Source organism: Dermochelys coriacea, chromosome 8 (genome assembly GCF_009764565.3).
Source record: "Dermochelys coriacea isolate rDerCor1 chromosome 8, rDerCor1.pri.v4, whole genome shotgun sequence".
In the NCBI taxonomy this organism is placed as follows: domain Eukaryota; kingdom Metazoa; phylum Chordata; order Testudines; family Dermochelyidae; genus Dermochelys; species Dermochelys coriacea.
The window spans coordinates 87,908,653-87,933,522 of record NC_050075.1 but is presented as its reverse complement, the minus strand read 5'-3'; the positions used below and the strand labels follow the sequence as shown (position 1 = coordinate 87,933,522).

General features: G+C 45.2%; 1 protein-coding gene across 4 annotated transcripts in view; it reads left to right on the top strand.

Moving 5' to 3' along the window:
- The window catches only part of LRRC7 (leucine rich repeat containing 7), a 380,755-nt gene that overhangs the window by 204,463 nt on the left and 151,422 nt on the right, over window positions 1-24,870 (top strand). For all 4 annotated transcript variants that reach the window (XM_043490855.1, XM_043490857.1, XM_043490856.1 and 1 more), the window contains exons 8-9: window positions 21,054-21,117; window positions 23,907-23,981. In XM_043490855.1, the coding sequence (XP_043346790.1) occupies window positions 21,054-21,117; window positions 23,907-23,981 (139 nt within the window). The remainder of the gene's footprint in view (window positions 1-21,053; window positions 21,118-23,906; window positions 23,982-24,870) is intronic.

The window sequence follows — 24,870 nt, the reverse complement described above, 5'->3', positions numbered from 1 at the left end:
GAAAATTAAATTAATCATTATTCAGAAACTAATTCCAATCTTGCAGACTCTTTCTGCGAGCGTACCTCATACTAGTCTGAGGAGTTCCATTGATATCAATGGGATTCCTCATGGTACTAATGCTATTGTTAGTATTGAAAACTTGCATCAATGTAACTAATGTCTAAATTCTGATTAAACTAAACTGCTTTAAACATATCTACATTAAGAGTCTGAACTGGTATAACTAGATCAATTATAAATTGATTTAGGTAGACTGGTGCAAATTTTCTAGTTTACATAAGCTCTTAGGCAGTTGGGTTTAGTGAGTTACAACTAGGATGACCAGATGTCCCAATTTTATAGTCCTGATATTTGGGGCTTTTTCTTATATAGGCACCTATTACCTCTCACCCCATCTCGATTTTTCACACTTGCTTCTGGTTACACTAGTTACAACTCATCACAGAGAGCTAGTAATAATTATGAATTGTTTTCATATTTTTCTTTTTTCAGACTGAGTACTTTCTGCCCTTTGTTTAATTGAGTTTCCTTTTCCTGGATATGTGGATTTCTGTTAAATTTTACATGACATTTTCCAGTCAGAAATACAATACAGTGATAAGTCAGGAGGAGGAGATGGGATGCATTTTTAGCTGGAATTTTATTGTACCATAAAACTGGAACAGAATACTTTTGGGGAGGGGATTTAAAGCACCCATTTGATCGAGATGATTTCATTACCTTTTAGTGCTTTGTTCTGTCTTGAATAACTCTAACTTTTTGTCGAAATAACTTTACCTGTTAAATGTTTAATGTGGAAAGGTACAATATTTTTATCACTCCTTCTGGTTTCAGTTGCAGTTTTAACTAGTGTGCATTTTAAGAACAAAGCTTTATTAAGGAACAAGTTGGAAGTTGAGGGCAGCATAGAACGAAACCAGTCTCACCCCCTGCCTAACTAAGGGCTGGTCTAAACAATTTGGCAATGTGCAGTATGGAATGGAGGATGATTTCTAAAGTGCACTAATGTGTTACTCATTAACTGGTCCCAGTAGACCCTGCTGGTACACACTAAAAGTTCCCGAGTGTGCTCTTATGCAGTACTATTTGAAACAGTACTATATTAAAAAGAACTAGGGAGGTTTTAGTGTACACCAGCAGCGTCTATGGGGACCAGAGTAGGAAGATGAAAGAAATGAGAATGTGAGCTGTAACAGTGATATGCATTTCCTAAAATGCTCATGATCAACAAGATGTAGTTGATTTGCAGGTCTACAGGACTGGCAGTGAGGTGGGGGGTGTCTGAGATTTTATTAATTTTGACGTGAAGAAAAACAGTAGAAGAACAATGAACACATAGAAGAAAACCATATGGAAGGCACAGAGGTTAAAGAAACAAGTCAAAATAGAGAGACCAGTGAAGATTATTTAATAATATAGGGACAAATCCTACAGTCCTTGCTCTGGTGAAAATTCCAATAACACCAGAGTCAAAGGATTGCAGGATTTGGCTAATATATTGAAGATTCCAAACAAATGGGTTAAATAGTCTTGTATTGATTACTTTATCTTGCTTAACTTCTCCTAAGTTTGAAAATGCAGTAATTTATATATTATATTATACTATAAGTGTAATATGAGCTATTCAGATAATACATGTGAGGGGAGTTACTGAGTTGGTTTGCTGCTGGAGCATTTGTCTCAGAAGCTAGAGATACACTTTAACAACTTCTCACTGTAAAACAATTACTGTATGTTACAGAGACATTTGTCTGGCTTCAGGTACATGTTTGTACAGCAGCACAATTGGGTCCTCATCCGTGACTAGGGTTCATTAGCATTGCGATAGTACAAATAATATAATAATAATATTATGTGCATAGTAGTGTCAGAATTGTCACACTGATGTTCATATCCTGACTTAAATGTTTGACCCTCATGTATGAGGTTTGAAGTTATGCTGAAGGCTGGAGTACAATAGGTTAACCAAAGTGTCTGCTTAATTACAGAAATCTAATTAAGCAGATAGCCTTTTAAACTTGATAGCTGAGCATTTGCTTGTCTATTTGCTTCTCACTTTACCAACCTCTTCAAAGAAAACTGATGTATTATTTGTATGTGACTGTTGTATTCTACTACAAAAGAGTAGTATTTATAAAAAAAATTTCTATGAAATAAAAGAAGGCCTTGTCTATATTTGAAGAACTTAAACATGAGATAAAGTTTAATCTTAATAAATGCATATCAGTATTTTCTATCTGACATTCTGCACAAGGTCGGGTAGTTTTCCATATTTTGGATGTAACCTCTTTGATTATTGAATTTACTTCTCACACAATTAGCATGAAAAACGTTGACAGTATAGCGTGCTACCCATTATGACTTTTATCATTCTATACTTTTCCAATTTAGCCATCCATAATCTTTTAGAGCTAATTTCCAGTGTGGGTAAAAGGATGGGCACATCCATTGTTGTTAGTAGGAGTTATGTGTCACTGAAAAAATGTACCCAAATATAAACTCTATTGTTTCTTTAAAAGTTTGTTTTATACTTGGTATTGATCTTCCAGAAAAGTAAATGTCTCCTGTAACAACCAAGCATTAAAAATATACTTTCATCTCTTATTTAATAAGTATCTTTTGCCACATATTATATGAGGTTACCCAATAGCATGTTCTGTCAGAAGATAAACACAATGGAAAATACCATCTTGATTTCCATTGAAACATCGTAGTGAGAAAAATTATATCCATGAGTAATATTTTATACAAGCTTAACGGAACCCTGTTTAGATGATTATACCAGTTAGATTTGCAGATCTGAATTATTCTAAACATTTCTATATTTACTGGAATTGATGTCAGGTAGCATATCATTGATCTTCATTTGTACAAATATATTTTAAAAGAAAGAAATAGAAAATGGCTTATACCAAAACTCCAGAATTAAACACTCCAGAAATTTAGATCCAGCTCTCAACTTGGTGACTAACCTGTGGCTCTCTATGGTGGACTGACCCAAGAACCTCTGAATTTTGGGGAGATTATGAAGGTTGACACCTGGGTCTATCTCTTGAATACATGTAATATTTAAATTATGCTCTATATTAGTAGATTACCATGGTCTATGACTTTACTGACCATTAATTCAAAAATATTTTATATTGTTTAGTAACCTTTTGTTTTTTGTAGAATTGGAATGCCTGTTTGGGAGTATTTCTCAGGAAATGAGGAAGACTTAGGCACAAAAGTATGAGTATATGCTGCATACTGGAATTACAGTTCCTTTCCTTTCTGCTCTTCCCCCCCCACCCCTCCCCACCCCCTTTTCCTGGGTTTGCAGGAAATAATCAAACAATCCCTAAAAAATTTTGTAGTTTACTTTTTCTTTAGCACCAGGGTGGCATTTTGGTCAGGGCTGGGGTGAGGGTGGAGTGTATGTGGGAGTTGTGTCTTGGCTCAACATACTGCCTGCATCTCTTTATACCACTTACTTTTTGAGGTGAGCTATTTCCAGTGTCTGCACCAAAGGGAACTTAGAGCCACAATTTCAGAATCCTTAATCTCAATTGCACAGATGGTGGTGGGCCATAGCCCTACTAAAAGTATGTCTACACTTACTGGGGATCGATGCTGCGGCCATCGATCCACCGGGGGTTCATTTAGCAGGTCTAGTGAAGACTCGCTAAATCAACTGCAGATCGCTCTCCCATCGACTCAATACTCCACCGGAATGAGAAGCGTAAGGTAAGTCGATGGGAGAGTTTCTCCTGTTGACCCCGCACAGTGTAGACACCGCAATAAGTCCACTTAAGCTATGTCAACTCCAGCTACATTATTCATGTAGCTGGAGTTGCGTAACTTAGGTTGACTTAACCCCCTGGTGTAGACCTGCCCTAAATCTAATTTGTAATGCATACAAACTGCTCTTTAGTCTCACTGTTATGATTCAGCAGTTGTGATTAATATAACTGACGGTAACAAACAGTGAAATAATATCAAGTTTCTATGGGATGGGAATGAATTTTGGTCTAAAATGAGTTGTTTTCCTTTTTTAATGAGAGGCTAAGGAGTGTATCTCTATTATAATGATCAGGCTGCGTGCAGACTCAGAAAGACAACCCTGCTTTGGCTACACTCAATTTGTGTTTAGAAGGTTTGCTTTGCAAAGTGAGGACTAGAAACTTTCAAATGTCATTAAAAAAAATAGTGTTAAGTCTTTGGAATCCTAAAGTTGTGGTTGCCACATAAGTACATGAAGTAGGCAAAGTCCTTTACATCCCAGGCTTAGAGAGGGGTTGTCAGATGTCTTTTCCCAAAATGCACTGGAATATAGGGATCTTCATCTAGACTTAATAAGCACAGTTCCGGCAAGTGTGATGATGTTTAGAGCCTGAGAAGTAAGAGTATATTCTTTGTGTTAGGTAAAGTTAAATTTATCACAGGAACAGAATATATATGCTAGTGCTGAGGTGTGGGTGGGGGAGAGAGGGAAGACAGAACATACAAAAACTGAGAACAGACAAAAGAGAAGGAGGCAGAGGCAAAAAAAAAGCAAGAAAGCCAAGCCTGTGAGCATGGTGTATGACCCTGGAAAAGCCAGAGAGCTTTTCAGTGTTTAATTTGTGCCGGGGCTTGCCCTGGCACTTCTAGGCTTCACAGTTCATAGCCCTGGCACCTCTGGGCTTGCTGCATCCATTATGAATGTAAAAATATTGTTCGAGCTCTGGCACCTCTTTCATTACAAGTTAAGCACTGGAGCTTTTGGTTGGGTATTGGCTAAAGAGGGCTAAGGGCTGTAAGCTAAGAAACTGTTTCTTTTCTTCTTAGTTCCTGCTGTGTTTGGAGAAACAGGGCTTTGTACATACCTTGTAAATAAACAAGATTGCATCAAAGAAAATACTAGATTCTACCAATTTCTGCTGCCAACTGGAACATCCCCAGAGCCCTGAAATTTGACGAGCTGTTCATGCTGAAAAGGGATAACCCTATTATTGCAATATTACTTTGAAAATCAGAATCAACTTTAAGTTCTGCAGAAGGTTCCTAACCAACCATTTCACTCACTGATTTATATTTTGTATTTCTTTTCTTTCCTTTCCTTTTATTTTTAACAACAAAAAGCAGAGTACATCTGTATAGGACTCAATTGGCCTGTTAGGGTTTAGTCGGAAACCCTCCAACACAGACAGCACCTTTTTTCAGCCTGGTTCATGGAAAAAAAAAGTTGACGAGGCATATATTTTATAAGAAAAGGGAGTTATCTGGGCTTTGACCTGTTTCTTTATTTTTCTTCATTAACTTCAGTATAATGACAGTGAGGGAAGAACTTGACTTGAGATGCTTGGTTTATCTTATATTTGGCCCTGTTAAATACAGTGCCCAAGGAAGAGAAAGACTTTATTGTTAGTCAGAATGTCTGGAATGGCATTTCAAAGTGAGAAGTGAGACCTGTACAACAGTCTCAGGAAGCAGCATTGGAGTAAAGTCTTTGCCTATCTGATCATATTTATTCTTCTTCAAGTGCTTGCTATGTCCATTCCATGTTAGATATGTCGTATGCTCACCACATGCACCGGTGCCGGAAGTTTTTCCCTCAGTGGTATCCATAGGGGACCAACTCTGGCACCCTTTGGAGAGACGTGCGTATGCACTGGTATAAGGGGTGCCGCCGGCTCCCCACTCCCTCAGTTCCTTCTTACCGCCAGTGACAGTGCTGGAATGTCTCCTTGCCTTGGCAAGTGGTCTCAGCCCAGTGTTTTTTTTCCTTCAGCCTTTTGTGTAAATAGTTTTTAGATAAGTAATTTTAATTGTTCTCTTGATAGAAAGCTTAACAGTGCTGTAGATAAGTTAGATAGTCCCCTGAGGGACTTAGCCCAAGGACGGGCCATGCCCCGGTCCCCGGGCTTCAAGCCTTCTGATTGCTGCAAAAAACCTATGCCAGTCAGCAACCCACACCAAAGCTGCTTGAAGTGCTTGGGGGAAACCCATGTTAGCGACAAAGTGTTGCGTCTGCAAAAGCTTCAAGCCAAGAACTAAAGAGGAGCAGGGCCTAAGACTAAGAGTCCTTATGGACTCAGCCCTCTGAGCTGACACGATTGGACTCTGCACCGAGCACTGTGGCATCAGTGCGAAGTGCGCTGCCTGCACCAATCTCCGCCCATCGCCAATCCCCATCCCCAGTGTCTGCTAAGAAGCAGAAGAGGCACACCGGGAGAGGGCACTCCTCGATGTCCTGTACACGGAAGGGGAAATCCAGAGAGCAGCATAGGTCCGTGTGTGGCAGCGTATCTTCTCTGGCGCTCAGCCAGGCACCTGCATTACTGGCTAGGTTATCAAGCCCTCCTAGGGACCTACCAGCCACCCTGGGTAGTGGCAGAGATCCCCGCACCTGGAGGTTCCATTCACACAGGAGGTCTTCCAGGCTGCTAAAGACATCATGTCTTTGCCTATGCCGCCACCACCGCCCTGTCAAGATGTTGTCGTCTAAAGAGGGAAGCTGTCACCGAGGCCCACACAACGTTCTCCATTCTTGAGGCATTGCTCCCTGGCACCACAGCTATTGGCATCAGAGCAGCCATCTCCAGAGACGCGCTTTCGACCTACCCATACTGACCAGAGCTCCTGGCACCATTCGCTGGACTCTTAGCATTGGTCCCTTGAGGTATGGCATCATTGTTCGGGCAGTCAGCGAAGACCCAACACGCCTCCGGTCCCCGGAATCACGGCAATGGTCATTGGAGCGTTGGCATCGACCCTCAGAGCAACAGTGGTCACCTAAGCCATGGTGTAGGTCCCCAGAACCATGCTGTCAGTCCCTGGTATTGTCAGACGCCACCGGTGTGGTGCTCTGCTCTATCCAATGCTGATAACAGTTGGCTGCATGCATGTTCCCTCTGTGTGCTGCCTCGGCTCTGCACAGATAGCTGACACAGCAGACCCCGAGAGAACCCCCAATGACCACAGACTCCGATAAGGTACAAATGCACCCGGTCAAATGAAACACAGTTTCTAGCTCCCCAGATCAGATGTCTACAGTTCTGCTCAAACATATGTGATAATGGACACAGCTCAGTCAGTGACGGGACACTCCACTGCCCCATAGGCTGGACAATGACATCCACATCCAATGAAAGGGATGCATTCTTATGCACAGGTACAAACAAGTTACACATCACTCCTGACGTATCGAGGTGCAACTCCTCTACGTAGCAAGGTACAACCCCTCTATGCAGTAAGGTCTCTCACCTTGTACATGTTGGCTCAAACAAAACAACTCTATCCATCATTTTGCCCCTGTCTTTGGGATGGGTCAGCTTGTTCCTTGTTATGTGTGTGGAATGTGCAAGTATAGGAGTGTTCTGATATCTCTAGTGTCGAGTACCTTTTAGGTGTGTGGGTGTGTGTGTGTGTATATATATATATATTTCGCAACATCAGTCCTTCCCTTGTCAGCTTCTACAAGCAGGGCCTGCCTCTGGCTCACAGCTTAATTTTGCTTTATGTTAGCAAAGTCTTGACCGTTACTTTAGTTCAGGCCTTAGGCCTCATACCAGACCTCTGATAAAAGGGTTTATGTTTCAGGCCCTCATCTTACTACTCCTGGGTCTGAGATGCTGATCGCTGGACTCACAGCAACAATCCCCAGAGTTGAGACAGTCCCATTCCTGTATTTGGAGTCCCGGCATTCATCTCAGAACTCCAGACATTGATCGCCGGTTTACAGTCGTCAATGCACCGAGCTCCGCTACTGGTCCCCGGGCAGAATGTATCAAGACCCCGAACCCCAGCACCTCTCCCCCAGCAGCAAGTGCCAGGAGGGTAGGCATGGAAGGGAGATGGACACGGCGACGGCACCGCCATGGTCCCCAAGGCAGGAACTTTCCTCCTCGGGCTCAGAGGCTGAGGAGACTGCGTTTCCCTTGAGCCAGGCCTACCCAGACAGATCGGGGTGGGGGTTCCACCGGGACTATGAGCCAGTGCACGCCCCCAGGACCAATGGCCCACCCTGTGGCACTTTTGGAACCCATGGGTGTTCCCCCAGGCATCGGAAACCCAGATGCAACGATTGGTGTTGGGGCATCAGAGAGGCAGTCAGTGACAATCTCCCACCCGTGCCCCTCCTTCTCCCCCCCCACACTCCAGAGTAAGGATCCGAGCAAGGTATCTACTAGCACCTTCTGGACTTGGATGAGGCCACCCTTATGGGGGACGCAGAGCCAGACCCCTCCCCCTGCCCTCCCCTCCTCATCCTCCTCACCCAACAAGGCAGTGGCAGGACCATCCCAGACAGTGCCTCAGGACGATTTCAAGGCACACCCAGATCTGTTAAAGCGGGTGGTGGCGAACCTGGGGTTAGAAACAGAGGAGCTGGCGGAACCCTCTGACGCCCTCTTTGACATTTTGGCTGTGGCGGCCCCATCTAGGGTAGCACTGCTGGTCCACGAAGGGGTGGTAAAATTGGTCAAAACCTTATGGCAGACCCCGTCCTCTCTCCCGCCCATCTCCAAATGGGCGGAGAGGAATTATTACGTCCCTGCTAAGGGCTTTAAGTACTTATATTCACACCCAGCCCCAAACACTAGAGGTTTATGCGGTCAACTAGAGAGACAGGCAGAGACAACCTGGCCCAACTCCCAAGAACAAAGACGGAAAGAGGCTAAACTTATTCGGCAGAAAAGTTTATTTGTCTGCCAGCCTCCAATTACACATGGCAAACCATCAGGCTTTACTTGAGAGGTCTGACTTCACAGTGTGGCAGTCTGTGGCAAAGTTCGCAGACTCGCTGCCAGAGGACTCCAAGAAGGAATTCCTGGCTATTTTAGAGGAAGAGAGAAATGTGGCAAGAACCTCCCTTCAAACAGCCTCCAACATGGTGGACTCAGCAGCCAGATCCATCACTATGGCTGTGGCAATAAGACAAGCATCATGGCTGCTATCTTCGGGACTGTTGATGGTGGCCCAGCAGTCAATTCAGGACCTCCCTTTTAATGGCCTAGGCCTGTTCGTGGAACAGACAGTCTCATGGTTACATGGTTTTTAGGACTCTAGGGCTACTTTATGTTCCCTAGGACTCTACACATTGGCTCCTGCCAGAAAGAGGTTTAAGCCACAGCAACCTCAAAGACCAGGAGGCCAAGCCCAACCAGAGCTCTACCGTAAAAAGGGCAAGGGCTAAAAGCACCATCAAGGCCAACAACCAGCCTCTTCCTCCTATTTGGGCTCTGCCCGCTACTCGCCTGGAAGCAAGCCAGCATTTTGAGGGTGTGCCGAGGGCAACCTTCCAGTCTGCAGCCAGGATCCTGCATCCCTTTTGTTTTCAAATCACCTGTTTCCTTTCCTCTCTGCTTGGGCTGCTACAACATCGGACTGGTGGATCCTCAGTACAGGAACAGTGAGATATACCCTCCAGTTTATTTCTATTCCCCTCTCCACCCCCCTTCCCCATCCCTCTTCATGGACCCTTCTCATGAGCAACTTTTCGCCCACGAGGTGCAAGCCCTCCTGTGGTAGGGGCCATAGAGGAAGCCCCCATGCATCTAAGAGGGAAAGGGTTCTACTCTCTGTATTTCCTGATACTGAAGACTAATGGGGGTCTGCGCCCCATATTGGACTTACGAAGCCTCAACAAATATCTCAAAAAGTTGAAGTTCCGCATGGTCTCCCTGGCTTCTTTTATCTTCTTCTGGAATCCTGGAGATTGGTACGCTGCCCTCGACCTAAGGGACCTGTACTTTCATATCTCAATTTTCCACAGGCACAGGAGGTTTCTGTGGTTCGTAGTAGGATGGGCCTGCTACCAATTCGCAGTGCTGCCATTTGGCCTGGCTACAGCATCAAAGATGTTCACGAAATGCATGGCGGTAGTTGCAGCTTACCTAAGATGCCGGGATGTTCAGATCTACCTGTACCTCAACGATTGGCTCATCGGGGTCGCTTGAAGGTACAGGTTCATCACAGCATCGACCTGGTGCAAGCCACTTGCTGAGCTCTGGGTCGCTTGATAAATGAACGAAAATCCACCTTGGTCCCAGGTGCAGAGAATAGAATTCATCGGGGCGGTTTTGGACTCTACCTGAGACAGGGCTTTTCTCCTGGAACCCAGATTCAAGGCAATGTAGGATCTCATTGCCCAACTTACCAGTCACCCGATCACCATAGCCAGGGTATTCCTCAGGTTGCTAGGGCACATGGCAGTGTGAACTTACGGCACTTGGCAGCATGCACAACTATGATTCAGACCCCTCCAGATGTGGCTTGTGTTGGTCTACAACCCAGCCAGGTACCACCTGGACAAGGTCCTCACAATTCCGCCACAGGTACTTACTGCTCTGGAATGGGGGTCCGACCCGGGAAATATGTCTGAAGGAGTACCCTTTGCAACTCCGAAACCCATGATGGTACTAGTATCAGATGCGTCCAACCTGGGTTGGGGAGTCCACTCTGGAGCACTCAAAACCCAGGGGTTGTGGTCCCAGGAAGAGCTGTCACTGCACATCAATGTCAGGGAACTCGGGGCCATCCGTTTGGCTTGCAAAGCATTCCTTCTTCAGCGGTCCCATCAGGTGGTACAGGTGTTGATGGACAATACAGTGTCCGTATTCTATGTCAACAGACAGGAGGGAGTATGGTCTTCAGCCCTCTATCCAGCACAACACCTGCATTGAGGCCCTACATCTCCCTGGCGTCTGAAACACGCTGGGGGATCGCCTTAGCAGGTCATTCTTTTCTCTCCACGAGTGGTCCCTCCACTCAGAGGTCATCAGAATGATCTTCCAGAGGTTGGGAACTCTATAAGTGGACCTAAAGAAAAGGAGTACTTGTGGCACCTTAGAGACTAACAAATTTATTAGAGCATAAGCTTTCGTGAGCTACAGCTCACTTCATCGGATGCATTTGGTGGAAAAAACAGAGGGGAGATTGATATACACACACAGAGAACATGAAACAATGGGTTTATCATACACACTGTAAGGAGAGTGATCACTTAAGATAAGCCATCACCAGCAGCGGGGGGGAAGGAGGAAAACCTTTCATGGTGACAAGCAAGGTAGGCTATTTCCAGCAGTTAACAAGAATATCTGAGGAACAGTGGGGGGTGGGGTGGGAGGGAGAAATAACATGGGGAAATAGTTTTACTTTGTGTAATGACTCATCCATTCCCAGTCTCTATTCAAGCCTAAGTTAATTGTATCCAGTTTGCAAATTAATTTCAATTCAGCAGTCTCTCGTTGGAGTCTGTTTTTGAAGCTTTTTTGTTGAAGGATAGCCACTCTTAGGTCTGTACTCGAGTGACCAGAGAGATTGAAGTGTTCTCCAACTGGTTTTTAAATGTTATAATTCTTGACGTCTGATTTGTGTCCATTCATTCTTTTACGTAGAGACTGTCCAGTTTGACCAATGTACATGGCAGAGGGGCATTGCTGGCACATGATGGCATATATCACATTGGTAGATGTGCAGGTGAACGAGCCTCTGATAATGTGGCTGATGTGATTAGGCCCTATGATGGTGTCCCCTGAATAGATATGTGGACAGAGTTGGCAACGGGCTTTGTTGCAAGGATAGGTTCCTGGGTTAGTGGTTTTGTTGTGTGGTGTGTGGTTGCTGGTGAGTATTTGCTTCAGATTTTGCGGGGCTGTCTGTAAGCAAGGACTGGTCTGTCTCCCAAGATCTGCGAGAGTGATGGGTCGTCCTTCAGGATAGGTTGTAGATCCTTGATGATGCATTGGAGAAGTTGTTGTTGTTGGGCCAACAACAAAGAAAATAACAGAACGCCACTAGCCATCACCTTCAGCCCCCAACTAAAACCTCTCCAACGCATCATCAAGGATCTACAACCTATCCTGAAGGACGACCCATCACTCTCACAGATCTTGGGAGACAGGCCAGTCCTTGCTTATAGACCCCCCCCCCCCGCTGCTGGTGATGGCTTATCTTAAGTGATCACTCTCCTTACAGTGTGTATGATAAATCCATTGTTTCATGTTCTCTGTGTGTGTGTATATCAATCTCCCCTCTGTTTTTTCCACCAAATGCATCCGATGAAGTGAGCTGTAGCTCATGAAAGCTTATGCTCTAATAAATTTGTTAGTCTCTAAGGTGCCACAAGTACTCCTTTTCTTTTTGTGAATACAGACTAACACGGCTACTACTCTGAAACCTATAAGTGGACCTGTTTGCCACCAGGCAGAACAGGAAATACCACCAGTTCTTCTCCCTGCAAAATCTCAACAGTGGATAGCTTTCTGATGCCTTTCTCCTGTCTTGGACAGGTGACCTGATATATGACTTCCCACTGATCCTGCTAATCAGCAGCACCCTCATGAAGATCAAAAGGGACAAAGCCAGAGTTGTCATGATCTCCCAGTCATGGCTTTGCCAGCATTGGTTTGGCGTGCTCATGGACTTGGCAACAGTGGACCTATGGAAACTTTGTAATGAGTGAAAAGAAGCTGCGTCAGTCTGGTCTGATCAAGATATTGTTTGCACCTACCAATAACCAAAAATAACTTGATTCCTTCTCCCACTGCTGTTCATAAGTTACTCCAAAATTTTCCCCCCTTATGTTGAAAATCTTGTACCTAGTTTTGAGGATTTTTTCTGTCTTTCATCCTTGTATTTAATATCAGTCCAAAAGGTGCATAGATTATACTGCTACCATCACTGGAGCATCTTACAAACGCCATTTACATATTATTTAAGTACTTGGGCCTTATTCGTTGCTAGTGTAATTCAAATGGCTTTAAAAGAGTCAGTTTATGCTTGGGATGACTCTGTCCTCTCTACTCTAAACAATACAATTCAGGGTGAAATCCTGGCCCCATTGGGTCTACACTGCAGCTTGGAAGGTGCTATTCCCAGCCCGATAGACAGATTCACACTAGCGCACTAAAGCAGCAATGTGAACATTGTGACACTGGAAGCAGCCTGGGTATTTATCATCCTTCTTACCCTTTGGACCTTTTCTATTCTCTTGCTGTGTAGAATGGAGCTCTAAATTTCATAGCCTGAATGTGGCCTAACTTTGTTATGCAGTGCTAGAAAATAAAATCTCCCAAGTGCATTCTTATTCTGCCTTTTGTCACACTCGGGTCCTTCTGATTTTGTGAAATTCAGATAGTTTAATTTAAATATACATTTCAGTGATGTTTGTAACCTGTATCCGGGGGCAGGGGGAGGGGAGAATGCAATGTAGGACATAACAGGAATGTAAAGGATTGGGGGGGGTTTGGAGTAGGGTTTTTTTGTTTGTTTGTTTGTTTTGGGGTTTTTTGTTTTTTGTTATTGTTGTTTTTTTGCAGGGGTAGGGGAGGAATTACAGTTGGTTTATGCAGGACCAAGATAAATTACCTTAAATCTAGAATTTTATTGTCAGTGAGATTCTTGCCTTTCATAATTTGCAGCTTCATTGACTGAGGTACAAGGTGGTCAAATGAGTTTTTCATGGTTACATAGTGATTAATCACAGATGTAAATTCAGGTTCCTCCTGATACAGTCCTTTACCATACTCACTGTGGTTGATCAATTATTACGAGGCATAAATTGATTGACCTGCATACCTCATATTCTTGATTTTTCATTGCATTTCATGGTGTTCCAAAGAAGGTGAGCTGCTTTTGTAGGCTTTGCTGTTCCATGTCTACACAGTGCTGCAGTATGGGCAGCAAGGAGCTTCACCACCCTGAAGGGAGCTCAGGGGAGGAAGTTTGCTGTGAGGGAGTACAGCAAGTTTCCCCACACACAATCTCTACTCTGTTTTTTCCACCAAATGCATCCGATGAAGTGAGCTGTAGCTCACGAAAGCTTATGCTCTAATAAATTTGTTAGTCTCTAAGGTGCCATAAGTACTCCTTTTCTTTTTACATTCCTTTTGGGTGTCTTGTATGCCAGGGAGTGCACAGAGGAAGAAATATCTGTCCTACATTGCAATTGTGCCCTGTAGTGGAGCAGACGCTCGAGGCAGGAGGAGCTCATTATGCTTTCCAACTTCCTTAGTGCACCCACAGAATAGCATAAACAATCCAGTCCAATCTGGTAATTTTTTAGTACTTTCCTCCATTTCACTGATGTACCAGCTGTCTGTTGATCCCTAGAAAAAACGTCCCTCAGACTTTCTAGTGTAGAAAGATAGTGAGAGACAGAAAAAGAATAAACTGTTATAATATGCTTAAAGAATATTAAGTTCTTGCCCTATATCTTTTATCTAATGAAGAACATTTATCTTTCTATGTAAAATTATGAAATTGCTTCCACAATACTTTGACATGAGAGACAGCCAAATTTGGCCCTGAATATTATTTCACTATTAAAGTGGGTCTTTATCTAGGGACTGGCAAATCACCAGTACATTTAAAACACTGTATATGTCCTGGACTGTTTTGTCTCCTTTCATTTTGGTTAATCTCTTGGACAGGGCTAATCACATCAAATCCCCTATTGAGCATTGTTGCTCTTTGTTATAAAATAGCAAATTACATTAAATATCTAGTAGGTTTCACTTCTTAAATAAATGTCACCACTAGATATCTTGGTACAGTGTATAATTGCTTAATTAAAAGTTGTGTTCCAGGATTTATCTTGAGTGTTTACATTGATTTATTTAAGATAATAGATCAGGAAAAATCCATAATAATATTTTTCAGTGTAACTGTTTAGTTATGGCAGGAATGAAAGATTAGTTCTTCTTCGTGTGATTGCTCACGTGTATTCCACAATAGGTGTGCATGCTTGCCATGTGCACCGGTGCCAGAAGTTTTTCCCCAGCAGTACCCGTAGTGACACCTGGAGCGGCACCTGCCTGGTGTGCTATAAGGGGGGCTGCACTCTCCCAGCCCTCAGTTCCTTCTTGCTGCCAGTGAAGGTGCCTCGGAACTGCTCAGCTCCAGCTTTGCTGCAGCTCGTCCCCAGCTCTTCATTTGTTCAGTAGTACCTGTAGTCAGTTAGCTAATTCAGTTAGTTTAGCTTGTCATTGAGCCCGGGTCAGGGCATGCCCTGCACCCCAGGCTTTAAGTTGTGTGGCTCTTGTAGGCGCTCTATGCCAAGGACCGACCCACACATGGATTGTCTGTGCTGCTTGAGAGAAACCCATATCAGCGAAACGTGCAAGACCTGCAGGTCTTTCAAGTCCTGGACTAAAAAAGAAAGGGACATTAGGCTCCGGGCCATCCTGATGGAGTCAGCGCTAGTCCCGGCTCCGACCCCGGCACGCTGCTCCGAACCAGTACCCGGCACTGTGGTGTTGGTATGCGGAAACCCTCTGGAACCATCATCCCATCGGCACTGCTCCCCATCCATGGGGCACGCCAAGAGGACCAGAAAGACTCCCTCTTCGCAACAGCACTGATGGAAATCTGGGACAGAGGTTAGGCTCATGTTGGGTAGTCCTCGATCCCCATTGGGCCCTAGGCCTCCGACTCATTGAGCAGAGTAGCCTGGCCCCTTCGGAGCAGGCCTCTCTGGATGTCCAGATGCGATCTACACCCAAAGCCCTCCAGGAAGCCAGGGAGGTCATGTCCGTGCCAGTGCCCGGAGCTCCATCGATGTCGGCCCCATGCTCCAGAGGCAAGCCTCCGCTGGGATCAGCACAGTCGCCACCAGCCAAGTACCGGTCTTGGTTGAGGAAACGTTCCCAACACCGCTTACCACCCAGCGACCGTTCAGGGCTCAGTCCATGTAGATTGCCCTTGACACCGGCCAGACTGTCCAGATGGGTGCTGTCCAACCGGGACTCCCGGCACCGCTCATCTTCGTAAAGCGAATATCGACAGGACCGTGGCGGCCTCTCCAATGGTCCTCTTCTCGCAGGAGATACTGCAGTCGGTCGTGGCATGATCGTCGATGCCATTACCTCTCTGACTGCAGTTCCAAGTCTCCGCTAAGGCATCATAGCCCCAGGTGTTGATTGCCGGAATCTCGCCGATGTGGGTCCGCCCATCGAGGCCGTTCGCAGAGCAACTACTACCGTCGGTGCCGCTCCTCCACATCGAGATCGACGTCCCGTGGCCAACATAGATCCTGGCACCGCCGATACTCCTGATCCAGAGGCAGCAGCGGATCATATGCCAGCCCAGCCTCCCCTCACAGCCACCAGTCTACAGGCCAAGCTAGCCAGCCTGAACAGCCAGCCCTGCTGGTGCCTCAGCAAGCACAATGGCACAAAGCATCGTGGTTAGCCCAGTGGTACCAGTGGGCACCATGGCCTCTGGCGCATCCCCTGGTGGGGGCTCGCTCGGTGGCTAGGGCCTCGGAAGCACCATCGGTGTCCATCTTTAGACCACCAGAAAAAAGGTTGGTGGCACCTGTGTCCTCAGTACCGTGTCCGGTACTGACCAGGTGATGGATCCTCCGGTGCCGGATGACATCCAAAGCACTGTATCGGCCTCGCCCCGTCCGGAGGAGCTGATTGCTGCCCTGCCCCCCTCCGTCCCGCTGGAGGACTACCGGGCCCACCAAGACCTCCTAAAAAGGGTGGCAGTGAGCCTCCACCTCCAGGCTGAGGAGATGGAAGAGCCCTCAGACTCCCTGTTCAATGTGCTGTCCTCTTCAGCACCGGATAGGGTGGCCTTGCCTCTCCATGAAGGGGTGGCAAGAATTTCAAATGCCCTGTGGCAAACACCAGCCTCGTTGGCTCCCATCTCTAAAAAGGCGGAGCGCAAGTACTTTGTACCCACGAAGGGAGACGAGTATCTGTTTACCCACCCAGCGCCCAACTCCTTGGTGGTCAAGTCGGTCAACCACAGGGAGGGGCAGGGGCAACCAGCCCCGACCCCCAAGAACAAAGACTCTTGGAGGCTGGATATTTTCGGGAGAAAAGTTTACTTGTCGTCAAGCTTTCAGCTACGAGTAACAAACTATCAGGCTCTCCTGGGTGCTACAAGTTTAACCTCTGGGAATCCCTCCACAAGATTGAGGACTCCCTCCGGGAGTGCAATAAGAAGGAGTTAAGGTGCTCGTGGAGGAAGGGGCGGCGGCCACAAGGCCATCCCTGCAGGCTGCTTTGGATGCAGTGGACATGGCTGCACGGTCCATGGCCTCAGCGGTGTCCATGAGACAGGCATCATGGCTTCTGCTCTCTGGGCTCTCCAGCGAAGCACAGTTGTCAATGCAGGATCTCTCTTTCGATGGGAAGACTCTGTTTGCTGAGGAAACAGACACAAGGCTGCATGGTATGAAAGACTCCCGCATGACCCTCCAGACCTTGGGCCTCTATGTCCCTCCTCCGGCAAAACCCAAGTTCAAACCGCAGCAGGCTCCTGCCCAGGCCGCCCTCCCGAACTACGAGACCTCCCACAAAAAGCAGCAGGACTATAGAAATCGCCCACAACAGCAATCCTGGCCTGCCCCACAGCGTGGGTCTTCTAAGGTCAAGCAAGTGGGCAAAAGGCGCTTTTGACGGGATGCTCAGGGGTACCCCTCCAGTTCTCAGCAGGGACCTACCCCCAATAAAGCTCCCTTTCTCCAATCAGTTGTGTGCTTTCCTCCCGGAATGGTCACGGCTCACTTTGGACTGATGGGTCCTCAACACCATCTCCTGAGGTTACACCCTTCAGTTTACCTCCTCCCCGCCCAACCACCCTCCGGCCCCGTCCCTCTTGGGGGATCCCTCTCATGAGGTTCTGCTCGAGCAGGAGGTGGGGCAGCTTCTGGACCTAGAAGCTATAGAGGCGGTGCCCAAGGAGTTCCTGGGCAAGGGGTATTACTCCCGGTATTTCCTTATCCCGAAGGCCAAAGGGAAGCTCAGGCCCATCATGGACCTGCGAGGCCTGAACCACTACATGGTGAAACTCAAGCTCCGCACGGTTTCCCTGGCCTCCATCATCCCCTCCCTGCATCCTCGGGACTGGTACACTGCCCTCGATCTACAGGATGCGTACTTCCACATCCACGTATTCGAGGGGCACAGACGCTTCCTCTGTCTCATGGTGGGACAGAGTCACTACCAATTCACAGTCCTACCATTTGGTCTGTCTGCCGCCCACAGGGTCTTTACGAAGTGTATGGCGGTGGTAGCAGCCTACCTCAGACACCAGGGGGTCCAAATATTCCCATATCTGGACAACTGGCTAGTCAAAGGCACCTCCTGGTCACAGGTGAGGGATCATGTGGCACTCCTCCTGTCCACATGTACTGCCCTGTGTCTGTTGATAAACAATGCCTGCAGTGGTGGTCTGGTTTCGGACCTGGTTTGGGGGGGCCCATGTGGGGAACTTTCAGACCTAATGCCTGTGGACTCTACAAGACCTACCCATTCATATAAACGTCTAGGAACTCAGGGCGGTACGGCTGGCGTGCATGGCCTTCCACTCTCACCTGGAGGGCAAGGTAGTCAGGGTCCTCATGGACAACACAGCCTCAATGTTCTATATCAATAGGCAAGGCGGGGCCTGATCCTCTGCCCTCTGCCACGAAGCCCTCAGTCTGTGGGACTTCTGTATAGCCCATGACATTTACCTAAAAGCCTTCCACCTGCCGGGCGTCTGGAATGTGAGGGCAGATCACTTGGGCAGGAATTTTTCCTCTCAGCACAAGTGGTCTCTACACCCAGAAGTGGCTCACCAGCTCTTCTAAAGGGGGGGGCTCCCCAGGTGGACCTATTCGCGACTTGGCAGAACCAGCAATGCCCCCAGTTTTGCTCTGGGGGGGGGCCTGGGGAGGTGCACTATCTCCAATGCCTTTATCCTGTCCTGGTCAGGCCGGCTTCTCTACACCTTTCCCCCATTCTGTCTAGTCAGCAGGGCCCTGGAGAAAATAAAGACGGACAAAGACAGGGTACTCCTTGTTGCCCCAGCATGGCCCAGGCAGTACTGGTATGGGACCCTCTTGGGACTAGCGGTAGCTCCGCCATGGCAGTTTCCGCTCCGCCCGGACCTGCTCTCTCAGGACCAGGGCCGCCTTCTCCAGTCCAACCTAGCAATGCTTCATCTCACGGTGTGTCTGCTCAGTGACAAGGAAGGGACATGCTCGGAACAGGTTCAGCGCATCCTCCTCAAAAGTAGACGGCCCTCCACTCACTGCTCCTGTGTGGCGAAGTGGTCTTGGTTTTCGAGGTGTTTCCTCGCCAGGGTGTTTCCTCGACAGCTGTCCCGATCCAGCTTGTCCTTGATTACCTCCTCCACCTGAGGGCCCAGGGACTGGTGCCTTTGTCAGTCAGGGTACACTTGGTGGCCATATCAGCCTTTCATTCCCTGGTGCAAGGGCACACAGTGTTTTCTATGCTATGACCAGCCGGTTCCTTAAGGGTTTGGACCATCTCTATCCATATTCCAAGCCCCTGGTTTCACAGTGGGACCTAAACCTGGTGCTGGCTTGTCTCACAAGGGCTCTGTTTGAACCACTGGCCACGTGTTCCTGGTCTCACCTCTTATGGAAGGTGGCCTTCCTGGTAGCTATCATGTCGGCCAGGCGGGTCTTGGAGCTCAGGGCCCTAACCTCCGAACCGCTATATACAGTTTTTCACAAGGGCAAGGTCCAGCTCTGCCCACACCTCCTGTGTACCTCCCGAAGGTGGTCTCCGCCTATCACATGGGTCAGGACATTTTTCTGCCAGTCCTCTGCCCCAAGCCTCACGTGACTAGTGAGGAACGCCGTCTCCACACGCTTGACATGAGGTGAGCTCTGGCTTTCTACCTCGTGCGGACCAAGCCGTTCAGAAAGTCTTTGCAACTGTTCGTCACCTCTGCTGAGCGCGCGAAGGGTCAGCTGATTTACACTCAGCAGCTTTCTAAGTGGATCACTTTGTGCATCTGTTCCTGTTATGAGCTGGCAGGGGTTCCCCAGCCGCCCATTGTGAGGGCACACTCGACTCGGGCGCAGGCATCATCGGCTGCCTTCATGGCCCACGTCCCCATCCAGGACATTTGTAGGGCTGCTACGTGGTCTTCAGTTCACACGTTCACCTTGCACTATGCGATCGTCTCCCAGGCCAGGGATGATGCCGGGTTCCACAGGGCGGTACTCCGTCCCAAGAACTTGTGAACTCCTACTCACCTCCAACAGATATAGCTTGGAATCACCTATTGTGGAATACACATGAGCAATCACTCAAAGAAGAAAAGACAGTTACATTTTCTGTAACTGGTGTTCTTCGAGATGTTTTGCTCATGTCTATTCCACATCCCACCCTCCTTCCCCTCTGTCGGAGTTGTCTGGCAAGAAGGAACTGAGGGTGGGGGGGAGTGCAGCGCCCCTTATACCGCGCCTGGCAGGCACCGCTCCAGGGGTCGCGGAGGGGCACTCCCCCCTACAGGTACTTCTAGGGGAAAAACTTCCGGCACCAGTGCACGTGGCGAGCACGCACACTTATTGTGGAATAGACATGAGCAACACATCTCGAAAAACACCAGTTACGGAAAAGGTAATTGTCTTTTTCAGATTATCAATAAAATGTAAATGTACTATAACAGAGTAATCTAGTAATGTTATTACTGTATATTCCTTTTCTTTTCTCACTCCATTTCCTCCTATTGTTTGTTACATATATGCAGGGCCAGAATTGCCCATGAGAAGAAGACTAGTCTCAGGACTGTGCATTACTTCAGGCTAGCATAAGCACTCTAAATAGGGTTTACGTGGGAATTAATTGTTACGTAGACTCTGTGCTGCGCCTCTGCACATGGATGAATGTCAGTGTCATTATGTCATGCCTGAAATTAGGCTCAAACTCTTTGGGGCAAGGACCATGTCTTTCTACTTTTTCTGTAAAGCCCCTAATTCATTTTTGGGGGTGGTATATATAAAAGTTTTTATTAGAATTGTGAAAATATATATGGCTTTATATTTTTTTTTAAATACTTGGGTCAAATTCATTCGTGGAGTGACTCAGGTTAAATCAATAAAATTATAGAATGGTTCAATTTGCTTCCTTGTGGCTATCTTTGTATTAGAAGTAATATTTTTTGCTTCAGAAACTTAAGCTAATATGCCTTAAATCTGAAACAAATTGTATAGACTCTGCTCTTATGTCCATGTAAATCTGATGTAATTCCTTTATCTGGTATAACAGAGCAGAATTTGGCCCAAAATTTCAAGGTAAAATTTTCACCTTACATATTTTCCTTGTCTGTTACAGGTCAATGCACAAACTGACGCAGCTGGAGAGGCTTGACCTAGGCAATAATGAGTTCTCTGAGCTGGTAAGGAAAAAAGTTTTGGTAGAATGTGTGTGTGTGTTAGACCTTTTATACATGGAGAATTACATTTTTAACTTAAAAGATGTTTTGGCACTGGGCACATTTATTAGTAAAATAATGAATTTACCATGGCACAGAGGATTGGTAATGGAATTACAGGACCTTTCAATTCCAGCAAGTTGTTTGAAATCAGGCTGAAGTTGGAAGTGAATATCAATAACAACTAATAGATGTGGGAGGCCTACCAATACGTTAAATGAATTGGTGATTCCATCATAGTTACTTTTGAACAGGTGTTAGTATTTCCAAAGCTACCACCACATTTGGCACTAAGTGGCATACTACCCTTACTAGCAGGGCTAAACTTTTTAAAAAGCACTTATCTGACTTAGGAGCCTAAGTCCAATTGACTTTCACTGAGGTATCTTCCGTAAGGCTTTCAACTGCCAGAGATCTCTGTCATGGTCTAGGCCTTTGTAAAACAGCATGTTTGTATGTACCAATATTTTGGGGCAGATTCATCCCTTGTGTATGGAGTTATGCTGTTGATCAATTAGCCACAGTAAGCCTATCTGTGAGAAAGCACAGAAGTCCAGGAATGATCTAACATTAAACTGTAAGCTTTTTATTTGAAAAATAAGATTTAATGTTCTTCAAAAACAATTTTGAAATTGCCAGAGATTAGGATATGTTGGCTCTTTCCAGAAAGTCCAAAGAGATACGTGGAAATATTTCTTTATTTGGATAATGTGCAGCAAAATAGATGCCAGCATTATTGTCTGAAAGAGATGTACTTTATTTCAGAAATAAGAAATGGACCTATTAGGATGGAAATGGTGACAAATTCTGGTTGAGTGAAAAATGTATGCACTTAATATAATGGGTAAACGTGAACTCAGGACTCTGTATCTGAACTTCTCACAGTATACGAAAAATCCATTCGGTTGCAAGGGTATAATACCACAGGATTTGACCCATTTCCTCTAATATAAATAATTTCTGAGGAACTGTATGTGAAGTAAAGATTGTCATTAATCATAAATCCAGGTAAATTCTTATTAGAGAAATCTAGTTATACGTCTGTATGTTTCGTTGCATGCACATATTGTTGGCAGTGCAAACCATACATTTCTGACTGGCATGCGTAATATGTTAAAACTGATTCTGAAGCGTTAGTGACATTACAGTTCACTACTATGGAAAGAGTGCTCTTTTGCATAATTATATAAATCACAGAACAGGAGGAGGTTTTAAAAGGAGAAAGTTTCTACCAGATATAATATCATATATACATATAATGATACATTATATATGTATATATCATATGTATATCATGTTAAAAAAAACAACCCAGCTTCAGTGTGTACGTAAACTGAAGTCTGGGGAAGTTGTCACTGTTGTCATGACAACGTTTGTTGGAAGGGTACGGGACAAGGAACTGCCCTGACAGGACACCTACTTTTCCACGCTAATGACAGCTGTGTGTATTTTAAGGCCACCACTATGCAAAACATACATTTTAATCTCACCACTTCTGTAGGCAGTTTATCTAAGAGAGACCTGACTGGAACAGGGGAGCCCCTATCTGGTATACTCTCCCCTTGCAAGTACTAAAAAAAAACCAAAAAACTGTCTCTAATTTGTTGCAACCAGACTAAGAGAGAAGACTGTGTTTTCTTCCACAAAGCAAAGAGTGAGTTGAGGAACTGATTTGGTTGCTTGCTTAAGTATGGACAATAAAAGCCTGACTAAAAAGAAGACTGCAGGGGTAGTTGTAAGTCCTTGAAAGCTGGGGAGAAGCCCCGCCTTTTGACACTGGCTAATAGGAGAGAATGGGGCTCTGAATGACAACTTCCATAAGGCAGGGCGCTGATAGAGCAATGCAGTAAAGCATTTCAGGTCAGTTCAATGAAACAAAATATTCCAATATCACGAACTGACCCAAAACAAAATATTTTTTTGATTTTTCTGACGGAAAATTTTTGCAAAAAGCAAAAAATTACTGTAGAAATGTACAAAAATCAATACTACAAAATGACAGATTTCCTATTTTAACAGTCTAGTTTTAAGTGTAATAAAAAAATTAAGCCAATGAAGTTAGTTTCACAAATGAAATGTTGCCCAATCTTACATTATGCAAGTATCTGAAGCCTGCTAATAAAGCTGTTTCTTGATTTTTTTTTCACAAGCAATAATTTGACTAAAAAGCTGAAGTGTGCCTGAGACATACGATACTCAAAGAGTGGGTCTTGCTATCACTAAAGTCTTCTAGTCTTGAAAAAGTGGATTCTTAAAATCATTGCTGAGATCGAGGATTTGGGAGATATAAGTAATTCAGAAGTGCCTTAGATGCTCCAGTAGCAGAGCAAAGTGTACACTGTTATGCTGCCCTCACTGTTACGACTGTATATTATGCCAAAAGCAAAATTTAACCTAAGCTCCAAACTAAGACCTAGTCTTTCAAGTCAACACATCTATCTTGAAGCTCCACAGTCCTGACTTCTGTTCTCTGTTTTATTCAGAAATTACATTTTGACAGCTGATATTCTAATTGCATCAAGATTTTCTAAGGCCTTTGCATCCATTTCTGCTAGAGAGCTTTCTGAGATTTCCTGTACCATTTGATAAAGAACAATAATGTATGTAAATTAAAGAACTGTACTGCTTTATTAATTTTTATTTCTGAAAGCCTGACATAGATGATTAATATATTTATAAAGAAGGAAGGAGGACAGGGAAACCATTTGGAAAAAAATGCAGAATTAATGAGTGTCTATTTATTTTTTCTCTAGCCTGAGGTTCTGGAACAAATACAAAACCTAAAGGAATTGTGGATGGACAATAATTCACTTCAGATACTGCCTGGGGTATGGACATTTATATTATGTAATTATTTTCTTGTAAGATATAATGAATAATTGTGTGTGTGTGTGTGTGTGTGTGTGTGTGTATACACACAGAGGAATTATTTTCATTTAATAATAGATGGAGATCTCCATCTTAGAATGTGGTGTGAAATAAAACAAGACATTTTAAACGTTGCATTATTGCACAATAATATTGAAATGAGGAAATATTGCTCTATAGTAGCATTGTATAATTCTGTTGAATCTTGTTTTAATATGTGGAAAGGTCCACTTTATTTGTTTTTTTGGTCATACATTTGTAAATTGTCATTTTCTTAAACTATATGGGTTTTTGAATGCTAGGGTAGTTATTGTGTTTTCCTGTCAGATGGAAGGAAAATGGATGTTGATCCATCTGGCTTAGTTAGGGTGAAAATAACTTCTATGACAGATGGGCTATGGAAGCTTGGCGAGCATCGTGGGTTGCACTCCCCAGAGGCTGTTTGTTAGGGTGAAAATCCCCTCTCTTTAGTTACTACTGGAATACCTCAGTACGCCTTCCATGCTGCCCCTTCTGAAGGAAAAAAACTCTTATTCCACCTAGCTCTATTGACATATTTAGTGGGCAGACACTTGTAAATGGTCTCATAGGAAATTACTGAGTATGCTCAGAGAGTCCTTCATACATCCTGATGCAGGAGAAGGCATATCCATGGCTTGCATGTACAATCTGAGGCCTGAATCTCCTCATGATTCACTTTGTGCTTTGTTGTGGCACAAAGACACTATATAGTGTAACATCTAGAGAAACAAATCCTGCATGCGCATTTCTAATTCAAACAATATACCCATTAAGCCAAATTCTGGCCCTATCTGTTTGTGCTCACAGTCAAAAACATCCTCACAGCAC